Source organism: Phyllobates terribilis, unplaced genomic scaffold, assembly GCF_046119375.1.
Source record: "Phyllobates terribilis strain yellow unplaced genomic scaffold, ASM4611937v1 Scaffold_6__1_contigs__length_29720123, whole genome shotgun sequence".
Classification (NCBI taxonomy): domain Eukaryota; kingdom Metazoa; phylum Chordata; class Amphibia; order Anura; family Dendrobatidae; genus Phyllobates; species Phyllobates terribilis.
This window is the reverse complement of record NW_027362766.1, coordinates 9342790-9363837: the sequence shown is the minus strand read 5'-3', so window position 1 is coordinate 9363837 and position 21048 is coordinate 9342790. Positions and strand designations below refer to the sequence as shown.

General features: G+C 46.2%; 1 protein-coding gene and 1 long non-coding RNA gene across 2 annotated transcripts in view; one reads left to right on the top strand and one right to left on the bottom strand.

Annotated features, from left to right (window-relative positions):
- Positions 1-21048, top strand: part of LOC141152730 (uncharacterized) — an 81555-nt gene that overhangs the window by 5957 nt on the left and 54550 nt on the right. The gene's annotated exons all lie outside the window — the stretch shown is intronic.
- TUFT1 (tuftelin 1) lies at positions 4359-20070 on the bottom strand. Its single transcript, XM_073637348.1, has 13 exons — positions 19958-20070; positions 18766-18837; positions 18300-18407; positions 17692-17778; positions 16173-16244; positions 16027-16098; positions 15838-15945; positions 15616-15744; positions 15286-15380; positions 14905-15010; positions 14706-14789; positions 7611-7711; positions 4359-7489 (listed from the first exon to the last, which is right to left on the bottom strand). The coding sequence occupies exons 1-13, from the start codon at positions 20024-20026 to the stop codon at positions 7423-7425; spliced, it is 1170 nt and encodes a 389-aa protein (XP_073493449.1). The 5' UTR covers positions 20027-20070; the 3' UTR covers positions 4359-7422.

The window sequence follows — 21048 nt, the reverse complement described above, 5'->3', positions numbered from 1 at the left end:
TATTGTACATAGGGGCAGTATTATAGTAGTTATATTCTTGTACATAGGGGCAGTATTATAGTAGTTATATTCTTGTACATAGGGGCAGTATTATAGTAGTTATATTCTTGTACATAGGGGGCAGTATTATAGTAGTTATATTCTTGTACATAGGGGGCAGTATTATAGTAGTTATATTCTTGTACATAGGGGGCAGTATTATAGTAGTTATATTCTTGTACATAGGGGGCAGTATTATAGTAGTTATATTCTTGTACATAGGGGGCAGTATTATAGTAGTTATATTCTTGTACATAGGGGGCAGTATTATAGTAGTTATATTCTTGTACATAGGGGGCAGTATTATAGTAGTTATATTCTTGTACATAGGGGGCAGTATTATAGTAGATATATTCTTGTACATAGGGGGCAGTATTATAGTAGTTATATTCTTGTATATAGGAGCAGTATTATACTAGTTATATTCTTGTACATAGGGGGCAGTATTATAGTAGTTATATTCTTGTACATAGGGGGCAGTATTATAGTAGATATATTCTTGTACATAGGGGGCAGTATTATAGTAGTTATATTCTTGTACATAGGAGCAGTATTATAGTAGTTATATTCTTGTACATAGGGGGCAGTATTATAGTAGTTATATTCTTGTATATAGGAGCAGTATTATACTAGTTATATTCTTGTACATAGGGGGCAGTATTATAGTAGATATATTCTTGTACATAGGGGGCAGTATTATAGTAGATATATTCTTGTACATAGGGGGCAGTATTATAGTAGATATATTCTTGTACATAGGGGGCAGTATTATAGTAGTTATATTCTTGTACATGGGGGCAGTATTATAGTAGTTATATTCTTGTACATGGGGGCAGTATTATAGTAGTTATATTCTTGTACATAGGAGCAGTATTATAGTACATTATTGTACATAGGTGCAGTATTATAGCGGTTTTAGTCTCATACATTGTCTTTGAAATTTTATGTGGAATGTATTAAATATTCACGACTGGAGAAGAAGTTGTAATCTTATTTTAAAACCGATTTGCAAGTCTCCGCATGGATCTAAACTTTTTGCTTTGCTGCGGGGAGGATGTGAAGCTGCACATGTAGGCAAAAAACCCTCAAATGTCAGCCGGCTAAAAATCTTTTTCTCAAAGTGACTGTAAAAGATGTTGCCTAACAAAAGGGGACTGCGAGCTGCAGGTTGTTGCTGTTCAGGGAGTAGGAGCAAGTATTAGGCTGTGTGCCCACGATCCCGCTGCAGAAATACGTAAAAACCGCTTGGTAGAAGGTCTGCCATGTTCCCCAATGATAATCCCCATGTGCTGCGCACATGCTGTGGAAATTTCCGCTGTGGGTTATCATTGCGGAAAAAAACGCAGCACAACCAATTATTTTGCGGGAGCGCAGCGTTTTCGCAGCCATTGACTTGCATTGGAACGCATGGATTACGCATCACTGTATATGTAGATGTGTAATCCAAGCGTTTCAATGGTCTGGAGAAGAGGAGACTCTCCTCCGTGTACCATAGTACCTGTAAAATATATATATGGACCCCTCTGCGCTCGTCTTCGCTTGCCGGCAGATCGCGGTGGACTGAAGGACCTGTGCTGACGTCATGTAGTCATGTGACGGCAGGTCCTTCAGTGTACCGCGAGCTGCCGGCAAGCCAGGACGGATCGAATAAAGGCTCCGGGGGACATCAGAAGGTAAGTATAGATTTATTTTTCACCATTCTTTCGGTCACACTATATATGCCAGCTGCATGGATAAATACAGGGTGGTCCAAAAGTAGGTGGACAGAAAGTATAATAAGGTTATGAAGGGGGAGATTTATCAAACATGGTGTAAAGTGAAAATGGCTGTTGCCCTTAGCAACCAATCAGATTCCACTTTTCATTCCTCACAGACTCTTTGGAAAATGAAAGGTGGACTCTGATTGGTTGCTAAGGGCAACTGAGCCAGTTTCACAGATCTAGTTTTCACAGATAGATCTCCTCCAAATCTGTTTTCTTTTCAGATAATTCAGATAACACATAATGGCAAATTGGGTTGAAACATTTGGTACTCAAGCCCCAAAGAGACAAACCATTTACCGCATTCGTGACAAATTCAATGCCACTGGCTCAATCCTTAATGCTCCAAAAACTGCTCGACCCGAAACAGTGTGTACAGAAGATAATAACTTGTTGCTGAAACATTTGTTCAGAGTCTAAAAAAGTCCACAGAAGAGCCTCTCTGGAATAGGGAATTTCACGAGCTTCTATCATGCGAATCCTGAAATCTATTGGGTGGAAGCTTATCCCCTACGTCTAATTCATGGTTTATTGGAGGATGATCCAGACATGCGGCTGCAATTTAGTGTTTGATAAATCACCCCCTTCATGACCTTATTACACTTTCTGTCCACCTACTTTTGGACCACCCTGTATAGTGTGACCAAGTTGTCAAGCACTTTTCAAGTGATGCTAAAATCGCTGGTCAACCCGCATGCGGAAATGCATGTGAAGAACGCTTCACATCCGCATGTACAATCCGCATGTACAATCCGCATGCCAGGGAGATGCAGAAACGCTCAGGAAAAAATCCAGAGCATTTCTGCCTTAGTCCCAAGGATGCTCTTCTGTTTTCCACAGAAATAAAATTGCCTGTGAATGCTAAGTTGAGTGTATATTTTCTTATTCTGATCCTTCATGCTCTGTAGTTGCATTCACAATTCTGCAGATTCCATGAACAAACACAAATGAAAATGGTAAAGAAGCCGGCTGGTGCCCCATTGCCATGTCCTGACCACCCGCTTCCCTATGGGCAGCAGCAGCAGGGTGGCCGCTCTGTTTATAACTTTCCATCTGGTCTCAATCATCATCATTTTCACTTGTGCTGTGATTTACGGCACCGGCATAACTAATGCACGTCATTGTTGGGAGGTGAGCGGCACCTTTGCGCAATGCACATTGGACAGTTTTACTATGATCTGGATAGAGGTCTCTGACCATTCTTCCACAGGGTGTGTAGACGAATAAAATATACTAAACACTGCAGTCAGCATTTCTTATTTCTCTAGTTAGTTGTATTATTAAAAAAAAACTAATAAAATTTGGAAATGTTGTGCTTGTGTGATATCCTGTGATTTAAGGGTTTGTCAGTGGCTGGGGGGTAAGATAAGGAGATTGAGCAGGACTGAGGAAGCTCCCAGGGTTGTCTGGATCTGCGCTGACAGCTAGAGGCCTGTGTTGGAGGATGCATTGAGGTATAGCCATTCTGGGGAGATGTCTCCTTTCCTTCCTGTGAAGAAGCCTGCCTGCCTTCCAACCTGTGCTCACCAGTGTCTGCGGCTTTTATATCACATCAATGTTCTGCCAGGGGTAGCAATAAAGGGTGGGGAATGGTAAGGATCCCCTCTATTTTCTAAATTAGGAAGGCAGTGGGTTAACTGTTTCAGTGGTAGATGCAAGGAGGTAATATATAGATGTCTACAAGAGAGATGGAATACACTTCAGAGAGGAGCAATCAATACCAATCAACTAATTCAGGGATTTCGGAAAAACTTTTTAGGAAGTGCATTCAGTTATACCCTGTTTACTAGTAATGTAGTTTTTAAGGTTGAAGGAAGATTAAGTCCATCTAGTTCACCCCATAGCCTAACATGTTGATCCAGAGGAAGGCAAAGAAAACCCATGTGGCAAACACTAAGCTCCACATTGGGGGAAAAAATTCCTTCCCGACTCCATACGACAATCAGACTAGATCCCTGGATCAACGCCCTATCAAGGAATCTAGTATATATAACCTGTAATATTATACTTTTCCAGAAAGGCGTCCAGGCCCTTCTTAAATGTTAGTAGTGAATCCCTCATTACAACATCATGCGGCAGAGAGCTCCATAGTCTCACTGCTCTTACAGTAAAGAATCCGCGTCTGTGATGATGATTAAACCTTCTTTCCTCCAGACGTAGAAGATGCCCCCTTGTCCCCGTCTCAGGCCTCAGAGTAAAAAGATCAGTAGAAAGGTCTTTGTACTGTCCCCTCATATACTTGTACATAGTAATAAGATCACCCCTAAGCTAAATAACCCCAAGTGTAATAACCTGTCTTGGTGTTGCAGACCCCCCCAGTCCTCTAATAACCTGTCTTGGTATTGCAGACCCCCCCAGTCCTCTAATAACCTGTCTTGGTATTGCAGACCCCCCCCAGTCCTCTAATAACCTGTCTTGGTATTGCAGACCCCCCCCCCCCCCCCAGTCCTCTAATAACCTGTCTTGGTATTGCTGACCCCCCAGTCCTCTAATAACCTGTCTTGGTATTGCAGACCCCCCCCCGTCCTCTAATAACCTTGGTCGCTCTTCTCTGCACCCTCTCTAGTTCAGCTATGTCTTTCTTATACACCGGAGACCAGAACTGTACACAGTATTCTAAGTGTGGTCGCACTAGTGACTTGTATAGAGGTAAGATTATCTTCTCCTCATGAGCATCTATGCCTCTTTTAATGCATCCCATTATTTTATTTGCCTTTGCAGCAGCTGCCTGACACTGGCCACTAAACGTGAGCTTGTCGTCCACCAATACACCCAGGTCTTTTTCAGTGACAGTTTTGCCCAGTGTTTTATTATTAAGCATATAATTATACATTTTATTTTCTCTGCCCAAGTGCATTACCTTACATTTATTCCCATTAAAGCTCATTTGCCATTTATCAGCCCAAGCTTCTAGTTTACATAGATCCTCCTGTAATATAAAATTGTCCTCCTCTGTATTGATTACCCTGCAGAGTTTACTGTCATCTGCAAATATTGAAATATTACTCTGTATGCCCCCTACAAGGTCATTAATAAATATGTTAAAAAGAAGGGGGCCCAATACTGACCCCTGTGGTACCCCAATACTGACCCCTGCGGTACCCCACTGTTACCTGAGACCCAGTCTGAGTGTGTTCCATTAATAACCACCCTTTGTTTCCTATCACCTGTGTTAGATATCATATGGCTTTTGTGTGTGCTGCCATCGTGCACGTGATTCGATATACTACGGCCTAAACTTTCCAGCTGTGTGGTGGAAGAAAAAAAATAAATAAATAAAATAATACACACACACACACACACTTAGCCCTGTTAGTTAAGAATGAGATTTTACAGCACTAAAATTGCATCATAAGGTACACCTTTTGGATTTTTGGCTCTGAAATACACGTTGTGGAAAAATTAGCTTACGGTTTCTGGAAGGATCTGGCAAGCGCCTTCTTTGGTGTGGTGTTATGCTTCAGCTGACCAGCAGATGGAGGCATAAATGCAGAAAAGTCAAACCTATAATCCGTCATCAGCAGCACCCTGCCCAGCTATTTCCTGATCCCGCTCCCTGCCCAGAGGGATTTACAGCACCTCTAAACGTTCAGTTCTCAACACTACCCTGAAACATAAAAACATGCCGCCCCGCCTTAATAGAGCCGGCTGAAATGTTTATAGAATTGCTGAAACAGAACTTCCCAAACTTCAGGTCTGACCTGAATGAAGTTGTTCTCCTTCCCCGTCACAGCCGCCAGCAGACCATACACAGATTCTCAGCTGTCCATCACACTACAAGGTCTCCAGATTACCTCCATAATTCTGAATATAAGGGAGTCTCTGGTATATTACAAAGTGACCCAAATCTCCCCGTCTGATGTCTGTCACACAGTGATTATTGTCACAGTCGTCCTGCTGCGTCCTCAACACCCAAGTTGAGTTTTGGAAAGGAGCGTGTGTGGGTGGGTAACCGCAATTACACAGGGTGTGTAATGCAGACGAAACTCGAAGCAGCCCGGCCCGCCGTCACAAGTACATGTCACCTGCCCAGACAGGAGACTTCACAAGCCTAAAGTAACATAATTTATTCAACACGACAAGTATGTATCTACAGCTCCAGGTATAATACAGCACACAGACATAAATAAATACATGCAAGGAAGACCCCCTACACATAGGAGAATAACCCCATCAATCAGTGCAAGGCTCAGCCTCTAGCCCTTAGTGTGTGAATTTGTCTTGTAAAGCTTTGGTGGTCCCTACGCCCTTGTGTGATACACGTACCTGTCACTACAAGTCCCAGCACATCTGCAGCGACTGTATATTCTGCTTTTATGATCTTAGTATACCCTGTGGACATGCAGTTCTCTACTGGAATCCCACCCCACCCCCCCAAGTGTCAGCCATGTGAAGGCTTGCTGGATCAACGTCCATCACAGTTTGTGGACCACTTAACATTCAAGTCCGTTCTGTGTGGATGTAGATTTATACTGCAAGGCGGTTCAGAGATCCTGAGGATTATATACACCACTGTTCAGACACAAGATTTGTAAAGTTATATAACACCTACATGAGACACTTGTCAGAGAGAACTCCCTTGGGCTTCTGTAGTCCTTTCTGATCCACCCAGGATAGCAGTGGATCCTGCCAGCGGGGACGCCGGTGCCCTAATACCCTGCCAGCGGGGATGCCGGTGCCCTAATACCCTGCCAGCGGGGACGCCGGTGCCCTAATACCCTGCCAGCGGGGACGCCGGTGCCCTAATATCCTGCCAAAGGGGACGCCGGTGCCCTAATATGCTGCCAGCGGGGACGCCGGTGCCCTAATATCCTGCCAGCGGGGACGCTGGTACCCTAATATCCTGCCAGCGGGGACGCTGGTACCCTAATATCCTGCCAGCGGGGACGCTGGTGCCCTAATACGCTGCCAGCGGGGACGCTGGTGCCCTAATACGCTGCCAGCGGGGACGCTGGTGCCCTAATATCCTGCCAAAGGGGACGCTGGTGCCCTAATATCCTGCCAGCGGGGACGCTGGTACCCTAATATCCTGCCAGTGGGGACGCTGGTGCCCTAATACCCTGCCAGCGGGGACGCTGGTGCCCTAATACCCTGCCAAAGGGGACGCTGGTGCCCTAATATCCTGCCAGCGGGGACGCTGGTACCCTAATATCCTGCCAAAGGGGACGCTGGTGCCCTAATACCCTGCCAGCGGGGATGCTGGTGCCCTAATATGAGCAGGTTGTGTGCCGGGGACGTCATGTTGGGTAAACAGCTGCTCGTCGCTCTAACTTTTGGTTCAGGTGACAAGTAAAAGGCACAATCTTCTTAATGCTGCATAGCTTAGTGTCTGACTGGATGACGGCTCACAGTGTCCTCGGTCGTTGCTGAAACTTAAATCCTTGTCTGTTTTCCATTTTGATTGATAGAGGTCATGCTTAGGTTGTTTTACAGCATCCATGAGAGTAAGATAAAGCTTTCCCCCCCCCCCTGTCTGTCCAGGTTAAATGTAGGTGCCATTAATTTGTTCTTACACAAGGATGCACTGGAAGATGGACGAAGAAGTCTAACGAAGGCAACTGGAAAGCCCCTTTAGTAGTCTATGCTTTGACTGGAAGAAACAGGGGTCGGTGCCAGCTTAAGATCATGTCTCTACCAGCTTGATCAGAGGTAATGGCCTTCCGGATCCAGCAGGGATGTACACGCGCTTGCTGCAGTGATAACAAAAAAAAAACAGCTCTTATTAATAGACCAAAGCATAAAGCAAGTGGACAATCTCCATCACGGTACAGCTTGTCTATACAGCTACTGGAGTCAGCAGTAGGAACCTACACATTTTGGAGGTTGGGCCTGGAGTAGCTCCTTGACAAATAAGATGTATGTTCTGGTTGAGAGGATAGAAAATGTTCCAGTTTGTCCTGTAGTTCAAGGTTCTGGAAAACAAAAAAAAAATAATGAAATGAGGTCACCTGAGACTATGAGTAATACAAGTGGGAAGGAAGAGTGACGACAGCACAAAGACTCTGGAGTAGAGCAGACAAGCTAGTGTTCCCGGAGCCATTTCAGGTCTTCATTGCGTTGAGTAACTGGAGAAACCTCCCTGCCCCCCATGAACTTTGCTTTATGTTACATATCCTCAGTGAAAACCTCCTATATAGGTGACTAATATCAGTCTCTGATAAGCTCCCCAATTTACAGATGGCTTCCGGGCAAAGGTTATTTTGACTAGCAGTTATCTCTCCCAACCCGTCCATACACGTGCGTGCGGAGTTCAGGTACAATATGTGTTCTTACTAGTGGATACTTATGGCATTAGCCTATTTTTTTCCAGGACGTCCCTCCTGACAGCAGCACCCTCAGGAGGTCGTCCTTCATATCCTTGATAGTGAAACACACGAGGTTAAGAGTGTTTTTCCTGTCCCTATCAGGGATGGACACAGATGTGCCAGGAGCTGGAGTTCCTGGAGCCCGAACGTAGGAGGATCGGGACCGGATCCTCGCATAAATCCCCTCCCTTCAACCTAGGTCCAGAGGCCGACACCCCGCTGAACAAGGGGTCCCTCTGCCTTTTTTTTTCCCCGATAGGAGCGGAGGCTCCTGGAGAGGAACAGTCTCCCCCCGCGAAGGGGGCTCTCGGTTCCAGCTGCTACAGCCATGCGCACAGCTCCGGCGTGCACCGCAGGTGAAGAAGCTGCACTTCCGGTTACAGAGGGAGCGATGGGCGAACCTCTAGTAACCAGCGTGCGTTCCACCGTGGAACGCGCTTCTAGTTTGTTTGAAAAAAAATGGCACCAATCCAGGATTAAAGAGGAAACGCCTTTTTTTGACAATTCAGGTGGAAGACAAGTGAGAAATGCTATTTAAAAAGGAGGAGGGGACTGTGGTTAGCAGACAGCCAGATCACCAGTACTGGAAGGTCTAACCACTGGTTGCTCTGATATTCCGGCTGAACCTCCAGTCCAAGTAAGTCTACTGGATAGTTCCCCTCTTGTCTCCTGTTCCCATCTGTCTACGGCAATAAGATTCAGGTGCTCTTTGTCATTTTAGGAGACGCATAAAAAAGACATGACGACGTTAGTTCCTAAGAAAAGGAGATATGCCATCTGTAATAAAAAACTACCGGAAACGGCTATGCTCGGTCTCGGTAGTTAAGGAAGAACATTCCTCTTTCATGTCTGACGTAGAGCCATAGTGAGAGGAAGTCCAGAGTACAATCATGGACCTAGTCTCTCAGCAAAGTCCTCAGGGTGCGCAGAAAAGGCAACGGCAGGAGTTATCAGATTTCTCAAATCCTGAACAGGACAGGGAAGGCTCTATCTCAGTCCCCCCAGAGGAAAAGAAAAAAAATACCTCTTCTCCTGGGAAGATACCGATACGCTTTTATCTGCAGTGAGGAACACTATGCAAGTAGAAGACACTTACCAACCCTCATCACTACAAGATGAGATGTTTGAGGGGTTGAGAACCCGCATGAACAGTATTTCCTGTTAATAATCACATAAAGGCTATGATTCTGGAAGACGTGGAAAAGAGGCTAGTCATTCCCAGAAGCTTCAAATCTCGCCTGCCATTCGAACCAGAAGACATAAAATTATGGGAAGAGACCCCCCCAAAATTGATATCCCAATAGCCAGAGTAGCGAGAGACATCCATTCCATTCAAGGACTCATCATGTCTAAAGGATGCTATGGATAGGAAGGCAGATAGTCTCCTCAAAGACCTGGGAAACCTCTGCCGCAATAATTAAAGCCAATATTGCATCTACTTCGGTTGCAAGGTCCATGAGCATATGGCTGGAGGATCATCTAAAGATGAAAACTTCCAGGGAGGAGATCCTTGACTCCATTCCACTGCTTAAGATGGCAATGGGATTTATGGCCGATGCCTCAGATGAGTCAATTAGATTTGCTGCCCGGAACGGGGGTCTTTCTACTGCATCTAGAAGGGCAATATGGTTAAAATCCTGGTCAGGGGATAGTCACTCTAAAAGCAAATTATGTGCCATTCCCTTTTCGGGCCTCCGGGTATTTGATCTAGTATTGGACAAATTACTTAAGAAAGCCTCTGATGGAAAAAAAAAAGGATTTCCCAGAGGAAAGATCTAAGAAAGTATCATCCTTTCGGAGGCCACATTACCAGCAGAGGACGGAATATTCCGGGAAAGGAAAGTCGGGTAGGTGGAGCTAACAGAAAAAAGGTAAAGCGAGAAGGTCTTGGGAGGAGCGAAGATTACATAAGGGAATATATTGGGAGATTAGTTCAGAGATGTACGGAGGAGAGAGGTTATGGACGGCTTTGTAGGTCAGTGTTAGTACTTTGAACTGGATACACTGGGGGAATGGGAGACAGAGAAGGGATTTGCAAATGGGGGTAGCAGAGGAGTAGCGAGGCGAGAGATGAACTAGTCACGCAGCAGAGTTGAGGACGGACTGAAGGGGTGCGAGAGTTAGCAGGTAGGCCACAGAGGAGGATGTAGCAGTAGTCGAGACGGGAGATGATGAGGGCATGCACAAGCAGTTTAGTAGACTGAGGGTTGAGGAAAGGACGGATTCCGGAAATATTTTTGAGCTGGAGGCGACAGGAGGTGGCGAGAGCTTGGATGTGGGGTTTGAAGGACAGGGCAGAGTCAAGGGTTACTCCGAGCGGACTGTCGGTACAGGGGAAAGTGTGATGTCATTTATTGTGATAGATAAGGTGGGGAAGATATGCGAGATGGGGGAAAAATGAGGAGTTCAGTTTTGTCCACATTGAAAGTGAGAGGAGGAGAAGAAGGAAGATATGGCTGATAGACATGCTGGGATTCTGGACAGCAGAGAGGTGACATCTAGGCGTCATCAGCATATGGATGGTACTGGAAGGCATGGGATTTTATGAGCTGTCCCAGGCCAAGGGTATAGATTGGGAAGAGTAGGGGTCCTAGGACAGAGCTTTGAGGGACTCCAACAGAGAGGGGGCGAGATGAGGAGGTGGAGTGGGAGACGCTAAATGTGCGGTTAGAAAGGTATGAGGAGATCCAAGATAGGGCAAGGTCTTTGACGCCAAAGGAAGAGACGATCTGTAGTAGGAGGCAGTGGTCAACTTTGTCGAAGGCAGAGGACAGGTCAAGAAGGAGGAGTACAGAGAATTGTCTGTTAGCTTTGGCTGTAAGTAAGTCAATAGTAATTTTAGTAAGCAGATTTGGTGGAATGGTGGGGGCGGAAGCCAGATTGTCGGTTGTCGAAGAGAGGGTTAGATGAGAAGTGAGAGGAAATCTCAGTGTGAACGTGTTGCTGAAGAAGTTTGGAGGCAAATTGGAGCAGCGATATGGGGGCTGTAGCTGGACAAGGTGGTTCCATTTAACAGGGACTCTGTCTCCTCAGGTCTCCAAAAGACTACCGATAGACGTGAAAAAACTGAGACTCAGGAGCAGTGATACCAGTGCCAGAGGCAGAACAGTTTCTGGATTACTACTAAAGTCTTTTTTCTATAATAAAAAAAAAAAAAACGGGGGCGATGATCGCACTATTATAAAATCTAAAATCCCTAAAAGGATCAGTTGTTTACAAAAGATTCAAAATGGAATCGATCAGGTCGACAATTCCCCTAATCAAACAGAACATGGTGATGTGCACAATAGCCCTCAAAGGGGCATATTCTCATGTACCTATTCACCATCACAGCCAAAAATATCTACGGTTTGCACTGAAAGAAGGAGACACCATATTACATTACCAATTCACTTGTCTTCCATTTGGTCTTTCCTCGGCCCCATGTATCTTTACCAAACTAATGGCCGAAGGAATGGCTTTTCTCAGAGAACAAGGGATATTAATAGTTCGATACCTGGACGACTTCCTCGTGTGGCCAAAGTCTCCGCAGAATTTAAGAGCCAGTCTAACCTCAACTATCCTGATCCTAAGAAATCTGGGGTGGATTATAAACTGGGAAAAATCACACCTTATTCCAGAAAGAAAGAAAATCTTTTTGGGAATCCTCCTAGACTGGGAACAGCAGATGTCCTTCCTACCGGAAAAGAAACAAAAAGGAGCTCAGAGACAGAATCAAGGATTTCGGGAGAAAATCCAAGAATGTATGAAAATCCTGGGTCTCATGACAGCTTCCATACTGGGAGTCAGGAGGAGCCAATTCCATTCAAGACAACTGCAGCAACAGATTTAGTCAACCTGGGGCAGGAAGATGGGGGATCTGGACAAGAGAATATCCTTGTCAAAAATAACGAGAAGATCACCAACATGGTGGTCCTCCAAGACCAACCTACAGAAAGGAGTCATGTGGAGATCAGCTCCATTCATCACGTTCACAACTGATGCAAGCAGCAGTGGCTGGGGAGCTCACAAACAATACCTACAAGATACCGGTCAAGAGCAGGATCTTCCCATATCGTCAAATGTGAGAGCTTCAGGCAGTCTGTGAGGCACTGAGAAGATGACAGAAGCAGTTAACAGGTCACCATGTCAGGGTGCTGATGGACAACATGACAACAGTGGCCTTCCTCAGGCGTCAAGGGGGTCCACAACATCACCATCTACAGGCTTTAGTGGGAAAAATTTTCCAGTGGCCGGAAAGATCAATCCTTTCATTAACAGCAATTCACCTAACAGGTTCCCAGAATACTATAGCAGATTTCCTCAGTCGAGAAACAGTTCTACAGTCAGAATGGGAGTTATTCCATCACATAACACATCAATGGGGCATTCCCCAATGGGATCTGTTCCTACGTGGAGAAACACAAAAGGCGCCCAAATTCTTCTCCCTCAACCCAAGAAACAGTCCTACAGGGATAGATGCTTTATCTCAGAAGTGGGGCATGAGCCTAGCTTACGCGTTCCCTCCTTTGTCTTTAATACCGTTAGTACTAAGGAAGATTCAGGAGGATCAGGCCAGGGTAATAATAATCCTACCCTTCTGGCCCAGGAGAAGCTAGTTCCCCTTACTGAAGATGAGGTCCCTGGAAGATCCAATAATCTTCTCAGAGAGATGGGACTTGCTATTTCAGGGTCCAATATACCATCCCGATGTGAAATTTCTCCAACTTCTGGCCTGGATCCTGAACGGCAGATTCTAAGATCTAGAGGGCTGTCAGATTCTGTCATCTCAACAATGCAAAATAGTAGGAAACCAGAGACATCGGCGATCTACAAAGAAATTCTGCTCACAATATCAGTTAGCATCAGAGAGTTCGGATCCAGACTTTCCTAAAATATTAGAATTCCTACAGATGGGGTTTGAGAAAGGCCTAAGGCCCAGCACCTTAAAGGTTGAGATTGCAGCATTCAGTGCTTTCATGGATTACCCGCTAGTCTACCATCCATGGGTCAAAAGGTTCATTAAGGCCACAACAAGACTGAGACCAACAATTAAATCCTATGTCCCACCATGGGACTTAAACATAGTCCTGAGGAGTTTGTGACCAGCCTTACGAGGCCTTCAAGGAGTCAAGCATAAAATTTCTCGACCTTAAAACTGTGTTCTTAGAGGCAATTACTACAGCAAGACGGATAGGGGAGATTCAGGCTCTCAATTAAAGACCCATACCTGAGATGCCTAGACAACGGCATTATCCTTAGATTAGACCCAGCTTTTTTGCCAAAAGTGGTAACCCCTTTCCATATGAATCAGGGGGTGGTCTTACCCTCTTTTTGCCAGGACTACAAAAATGATCAAGAATTAACCTTTCACTCGCTAGATGTTAGAAGGGTGGTTCTACAGTACTTAGAAGTCACAAAAGACTGGCGTATAAACTCCAACCTGTTCGTACAGTTTTGGGGAAAGAATAAGGGAAAAAAGGCTATCAAATCAACATTGGCAAGATAGGTCACATCTGTAATAAGTCATAAAAATCCCCTCCAGAGAACATCAGAGCCCATTCAACCAGAGCTATATCCAGATCATGGGCAGAAAGAGCTGGAGCATCGGTAGACCAAATCTGCAAAACGGCAACATGGACAAATCTGAGCACCTTCTGCAGACATTATAAATTGGACATTCTATCGGATCAAAAGATGACCTTCTGAAGGAAGATCCTCCAGGCAGTGGGCCCACCTTAAAATGTATACTCTGGTATTCTCCTGAGGGTGCCGGCAGGAGGGATGTCCTGGAAAGTAGACATTAGACCTACCGATAATAGGTTTTCCAGGAGTCCCTCATGACAGCACCCATTACATTCCCTCCCTAAAATATTCCAAATGGCTCTGTGAAGGTAACATAGATTGTAGGAAAGCAAATAAAATAGAGTTGCATCCATCCTGGTGTGATACTTGAAAATCACTGGAGTAAGGGTGGAGGTAGGGGCCTTTTAACCTCTTGTGTGTTTCCTGCCCTATCAAGGATCTGAAGGATGACCTCCCGAGGGCACCTGTTGGGGCTCCCCTCTACATATTAGACCCGGTCTCTCTAAGATTAGAGGCTACTTTTGGTTAATGTGACTTTCTTTATAAAATGCAAAAGATAGACCAAAAAAGTATTAATAAAATAAAGTTGCAAAAATACACAAATGGGATGATGAGACATTAAAAACTGACTGCAGATGGCAAAAAGAAAGGACGACCAGCTCCAAGATGAAGACCATACGGGATCATGAACCAGGAGCTGAAGACCCTGGACGAGAAACTCACTGGCTACATAATGGCCAGGGTTGGAGAAAAGAACTAATGGCTGCGGAGTTAACAGGACAGATGAAGGGTTTCTGCACACGTGTAAATTTATAGTAATGATGCTGCAGTTTCCATGGCTGTTGAGGTCGCTCCTCTTCTTTTCTCATCTGGTTACGACACAGGTTTTCACAAGGGGATAATTTCAACAATGAGAAAGTTCTCGCTACTTGTGCAGTCACTTAACATGAACACATGGAACAATCACTGAGAAGGTGATATTAGGCCGGTGTAAAAGCTTCAGAACTAATGTGTATATCACACACTCGGGTCTCACCTCTGCCTGCAGCCATGACACTTTCTCCTGCAGTTCTTGAATCAGCGAGTCCTTTTCTTGTGTGGTTGTCCTGGAATTCTGGAGCTGAAGATTAGGAAAGATCACAAGGAGATGAAATTCATTGAGAAACAGGTAGGAGCCGTTTGACTTGGTCATCTCCTTTCTCACATGAAACTATCCCAGAATCTTCTGCGGTTACCTGCTCAATCATCTGACGCACTTTACGCTGTTGGCTTTTTAGCATGTCATCGAGGTGATGAATCTTCTCCTTCAGAGTTGACACAGTCTTCTCCAGTTCTTGACATCTGGAAGAGAACAGATCGATCAGTAAAGTCAGGATCATGGGGTACGGACAGTACCATAGAAAGGAGTTAATGGGCAGCTATGGGGACCCATAGCCATTTGTGCTGTCTAAGGATAAGGGCAGCCTTCACTTCTTTCCCACCCTGAAAATAGATAGGGGAAGAGGGCTAGAACTGCCAAAACATTGGTGATGTATACGCTATGAGGGGATCCATGAATTAGTTATAGGATTGCTGTTGCATGCATGGCACTGTACGCCGTTCACAGGCCTCCTCACCTCTCCTCCAAGGGTCCATCCTGCTCATTCTGTTCTCTCATTTTATCCAGCTCCTTCTCATTATTTTTAACAGTCTGAAGCAGTTGCTGGTGTTCCTGTAAGTGGGGGGAAAAAAAAAAAAAAAATCTATGATGAAGCTGGTCTTCCCGAGACGGTGCACATGACTTTAGTATCACGTCAACCACATGTTTATGGGATATCAATGCTTTCTCAACATTACTGACAACCGCGACCATGTTATCCTGAGAATTGGGGGGGGTTCCAGATCATATAAACCCACCACCATATATTGGCAAAGAAATAAAGTGGAATTTAGTTAACAGCTGTTACCTTCTCCATGTTGGCCATCAGCCTCTTCAGCTCATCTACCTCTTTCTTCCGCTCAGTAGCTACTCCCTGCGCCTCTACACGTCCTCGGTGGCTCTGCTCAGCCTCCTGTTGCCAGTGTGTTAGTTTTTCCTAAAAAAATCCAAAATTAAAATGTTGGCTACATTTTTTGGAAAGTTTCCACTAGACAATATAGAATTGTACTAGACACACACTAAGTCTGACCTCGTACATCTTGCGGTCCGCCTGGTGCCGTCTCTCCGTTTCCTGAAGTCTGGCATACAACTTCTGAGCCGTCTCCCTCATGTTCTTGCCATTATCCAGTGGAAATTCCTAAAATCACAAAAGACAAATAATGAATCAAGACAAAGATGGAAAAGTGGCTAATTGGGGCAGTACGCCTTCTCTGCTCACCTCTTCATGTGCCGCTGTATGTGACCACAATGTATTACGGAGTCCACCATTCTGCCTTCCCACCAGATCACCCTACACAGCAAGACAAGTCGTAAGAACATTGTCCAGATTTTCTCCAGTGTGTTTTATGAAAACCTAGACCTTACCTTGTCTGATTGGTGAACTTCATGCTTGGAGGCATCAAGGTCTTTTCTTAGAAGAGTCAAAGAGGTGCGAGCCTACAGGAGCAGAAATGACGCAATGATCCGGGTTTGTGTCAAGAAAACAACCATTAATGCTGAGCCCACAACAAACCATTCTCTGTAAATTAACCCCTACGAGCTTCCTGAAAGGATTACAATCCAGGAAGCAGATTCACAATGTATTCATGCTACAGATTAATAATTCATGGCTCGTAATACCATTACCGCAGAGCCAGCAGGAAGAGGAGTGCTCAAGGACAGAACAAGAGCAGAGGTCTGAGATTAACCCTGAGCTCCAAGTGGTCATTATTGCAGCTATGCACAGCAATGCCATCCTCCCATGGATGAGGCTAGGAGCTGGCTCCAGCTATGCACAGCAATGCCGTCCTCCCATGGATGAGGCTAGGAGCTGGCTCCAGCTATGCACAGCAATGCCGTCCTCCCATGGATGAGGCTAGGAGCTGGCTCCAGCTATGCACAGCAATGCCTTCCTTCCATGGATGAGGCTAGGAGCTGGCAGGGCAGCCTAGTATGACATGCAGAAAACCTGACAACCAAGGACTAAGCAAACATACTGCTAGATACAGTAAGTTAGTGAACTATGGTGGCATCAAAATCAATAAGACGGTGTGCCCACGATGCGGATTTAATGCGTTTCCGCGGCACCATTTCCACGAAAACACATTAAAAACGCATGTTGTCTGCCATGTTTCCCAATGATAATCCGCAGCACTACCATTTCTTGTGCTTAATCGCGGCGAAATCGCTGCCATTGACTTGCATTGAACTGCATAACATCCGCATGTATGCATGCGGATGTTATGCGGTTCAATGCGCCTATGGTACCCGGGTCTGGAGAAGAGGAGACTCTCCTACAATCCGGGTACCATTAGTGAAAAAAATAATTAAAATGTACGAAAAAAAAAAAACATTATACTTACCTCTCCGGTGGCCTCTGGTCTCCTCTCCGGTGGCTTCCTCTGTCATCGGCGTCCCGTGGTGTTCTGAAAGGACCTGCGGTGGTCTCATTTAGTCAGCTGACAGGTCACGCGACCGCCGACGTCAGCGGTCGCGTGACCATCACATGACTAAATGACGTCACCGCAGGTCCTTTCAGAACACCACGGGACGCCGATGACAGAGGAAGCCACCGGAGAGGAGACCGGAGGCCACTGGAGAGGTAAGTATAATGTTTTTTTTGTTTGTTTTTTTACTATTGATGCTGCATTTAAAGCAGCATAGTTGGTCACACACTATATATGCCAGTTGCATGGATTTATATTGTGTGACCAACTTGTCAAGCACTTTTCCAAGTGATGCTCAAAATCGCTTGGAAAAGCGCTTAAAAAAACGCATGTAAAATCCGTATGCATTTTTTTTCTGCCAAAGAGATGCATAAATGCTCAGGAAATGTCTGCATGGTGGGCACATAGCCTAATACTGTTGATGGTCAGTGCGGATGTCCAATCATTTCTTTGCTCACCTCCTGGATCTGCCGCACCTCGTTCCTTAGTTGGCTGACGTTCCACTCGTGGTTCTTCTTGTTCTCCGCTTTGGCTTTGAGATATACCTGGAGAGGAGGACAGCACAGCTATAGTCTGTAGGAACTATTTGCAGGGGGTCAAACTATACTGTTGACTGACTGACACAGTGACTGATCTAAACACCATGCAGACGCCTGCGATAGGATCTTTCATTTCTGCAATGAAGAGAACATGGTTGGGCTAGCATTAATCTGGTTGATTTCTCTCTTCCCCAGTATGAGCAGCTGTAATTATTGATATGTAAATGGCAGCCAGTGGAGAAACACTTAATACCAGTGCAAACAACCTTTATGTGTGTACAGGACACACCTATACCACCATTATACTCCATGCCGAGCTCCACCACAATAACAGAGGGAGAGGACATATGTCTGCATGATATTTTACCTGTGAGATCAATGCCGCTATAATTATCAGTAGTCAGCAATCTTCATCCATATAGATCACATTCCTCCGTGACATAAGCGGCCTCCACCTCTCTGTACATTCTCTGGAGCTGACACACCGGGAGGAAATAGCCAAACCTTCTAAATGGGAAGTCTCATACCTTAATAATCTCTTCATCTCCATCTTTGGATTTGATCAGTTCAGAATTGAGGGGTTGGGATCCCCGAAGGGGGCGGGAGGATATGAGGGCGAAGGCACGACCCACCGGCTGAAGACAACAAGGAAAAATTAGTGACAGCTGTTTACACCAAGGGGTCAGTAATGATCCATGTGACTGATATCAGAGGCTTCGCTCTTTGCTCTGATGAGGACAGACGTCATCGTAACAGCAACAGAAAATGAAGCCACATCCGCAGGACGATCTAAGCCAGCTAAAATAAAAGCTAGCTGACAGCCACCCTGAGCGGCCATCCTCGTTCCCATAGGGTCGTGTACAGATCGGCCTTGCTGGCTGGTAAGTCAGATATACTGGTGAACACCCAGCTTTTGGGGAACAGATAACAATATGGCAGGAGCAGGGTAAAGGGGTCTTGTAGTCAGTGTCTCTTTAGCCTTCGTGTGCTCACCTTCACTTTGGGGTCTGTCCTGTCTGGAGACTTGTCGTTACGTAGGGTCAGACGCAGCGTTTTTACACTGTCCTAGGAGTAAAGACAGCGATTGTTCACCACAGTCACTTATGTCCATGGATTTACAGGCGCTCGCAGCACAATCACACAGTCAGCCAACCCATAACGCCCTTACTCAGCGGCTCCACATCCCTTTCCCAGTGAGCTCATAGTTTAATAGGTGAGCGGTCAGTGGTGATCATCCATGAGGCAGACAATGACCATTCATAGCTGGAGAATGACTGTGTGTAATTTACACTGAACTCATGATGGTGGATGTGGCTCTATAATCGGACTAGGGAGTGTGGTCAGCGACTAGGACTGAACAGGTTTCTACCTTTCCTCTCTGGTAGCCGCCTCACTGTCCTATCCTCATTGCAGCGGATTACTTATTTATGACAGGTAACGATATCCTAGCAGGGAGTGCAGGAGTTAATTATTTTTCCCTACAGAAAACCAGACATTCCTGAGGGTAGAGATGCGGCTGCTGTCTAGGTGCCCCCACAACTCCCATGTACCACATAAGTGGCCAGCCCCCCACCCATGACCTGAAGGCTCGCGGATTAACCCATACAAGTAACATCTGTACATTCCAGAAGACATCTACTACAGCGATACACTGTAACGCCTCATTCACACATGTATAGGAAGACACGCCTGGAATGTGCAGATGGTTTCTTTCTTACAATTTGTTTTTGGATTTGTTCCACTTTTTGTCTAAAAGCATTGTGTTCGACTAGTGTGGAAATATGCAACTATGACAATCAATCCAATTGACTTTTGTGGACGACAAGCAAAACCATATGGATGTATTATATCACACGTCGTGGATTGAAAAATATAATGCCGTATGCTGAAATAAAAATGTTACAAAATCATTGGCAAAGTTTTATCCATGACTACAACTATACGAAGGTGAAAAACACAAGTGTGAATGAGCGCTAACATTACCACCCAGCCATACAATGTGACAACACAGTGATACAATGTAACAACTCCCACAACATATATACAGGCAGAGAACATAGCAGCGATCCCCTCGATTTACATAGCTCCAACCCATTCTGCAGCACTTTACCATCAGGGAAAAGGCAAACATCACACATACTGAACATAGGGCCCTGTACACACTGACATAGACAGGGTGACTGACCGGCTCGGGCTCCGGCTGGATCTGCTGCAGGGTGCACAGGCCATTCATGGTCGCTCTCTGCTCACACATAACGCAGCACTGATCTGGGGGAGGACACAAGTACTTAAGAGGCTGCTGACGTCACTGGGAGCGCCCTGGATGATTGGCCCCAGGACAAGAGGGTGGAGTCATCCCTGAAAGATTTCAGGAAACACTGCAGGCATTGCCTGGATCATAGTTATATACTACTAAACAGCATGGGACACCAGGCACAGGTCACCAGGGACATGACACCAGGCACAGGTCACCGAGCTCAGGACACCAGGCACAGGACACCAGGGACAGGGCACCAGGCTCAGGACACCAGGCTCAGGACACCAGGGACAGGACACCAGGCACACCATGGACAGGACCCCAGGGACAGGACCCCAGGCACAGGAGACCAGGGACAGGGCACCAGGGACAGGACACCAGAGACAGAACACCAGGCACAGGACACCAGAGACAGGACACCAGGCACAGGACACCAGGGACAGGACCCCAGGCTCAGGACACCAGGGACAGGACCCCAGGCACAGGACACCAGGGACAGGGCACCGGGGACAGGACACCAGGCACAGGACACCAGGGCACAGGTCACCGGGCACAGGGCACCAAGGACAGGACACCAGGGACAGGACACCAGGCACAGGACCCCAGGCACAGGACCCCAGGGACAGGACACCAGGCACAGGACACCAGGCTCAGGACACCAGGCACAGGACCCCAGGGACAGGGCACCAGGCACAGGACACCAGGCACAGGGCACCAAGGACAGGACACCAGGCACAGGGCACCAGGCACAGGACACCAAGGACAGGACACCAGGCACAGGACCCCAGGGACAGGACACCAGGCACAGGGCACCAAGGACAGGGCACCAGGCACAGGACACCAGGCAAAGGACACCAGGCGCAGGACACCAGGGACAGGGCACCAGGCTCAGGACAACAGGGAAAGGACACCAAGGACAGGACACCAGGCACAGGACACCAGACACAGGACCCCAGGCACAGGACACCAGGCACAGGACACCAAGGACAGGACACCAGGGACAGGACACCAGGGACAGG

Coding starts and splice junctions, on each gene's coding strand:
- TUFT1 (XM_073637348.1), bottom strand. CDS start 20,026: ATGTGTGAGCAGAGAGCGACCATGAATGGCCTGTGCACCCTGCAGCAG. Junction 14,790..14,904: donor TGCGTCAGATGATTGAGCAG/GTAACCGCAGAA, acceptor CCTAATCTTCAG/CTCCAGAATTCCAGGACAAC. Junction 7,490..7,610: donor AGGCCCAACCTCCAAAATGT/GTAGGTTCCTAC, acceptor TTATCACTGCAG/CAAGCGCGTGTACATCCCTG.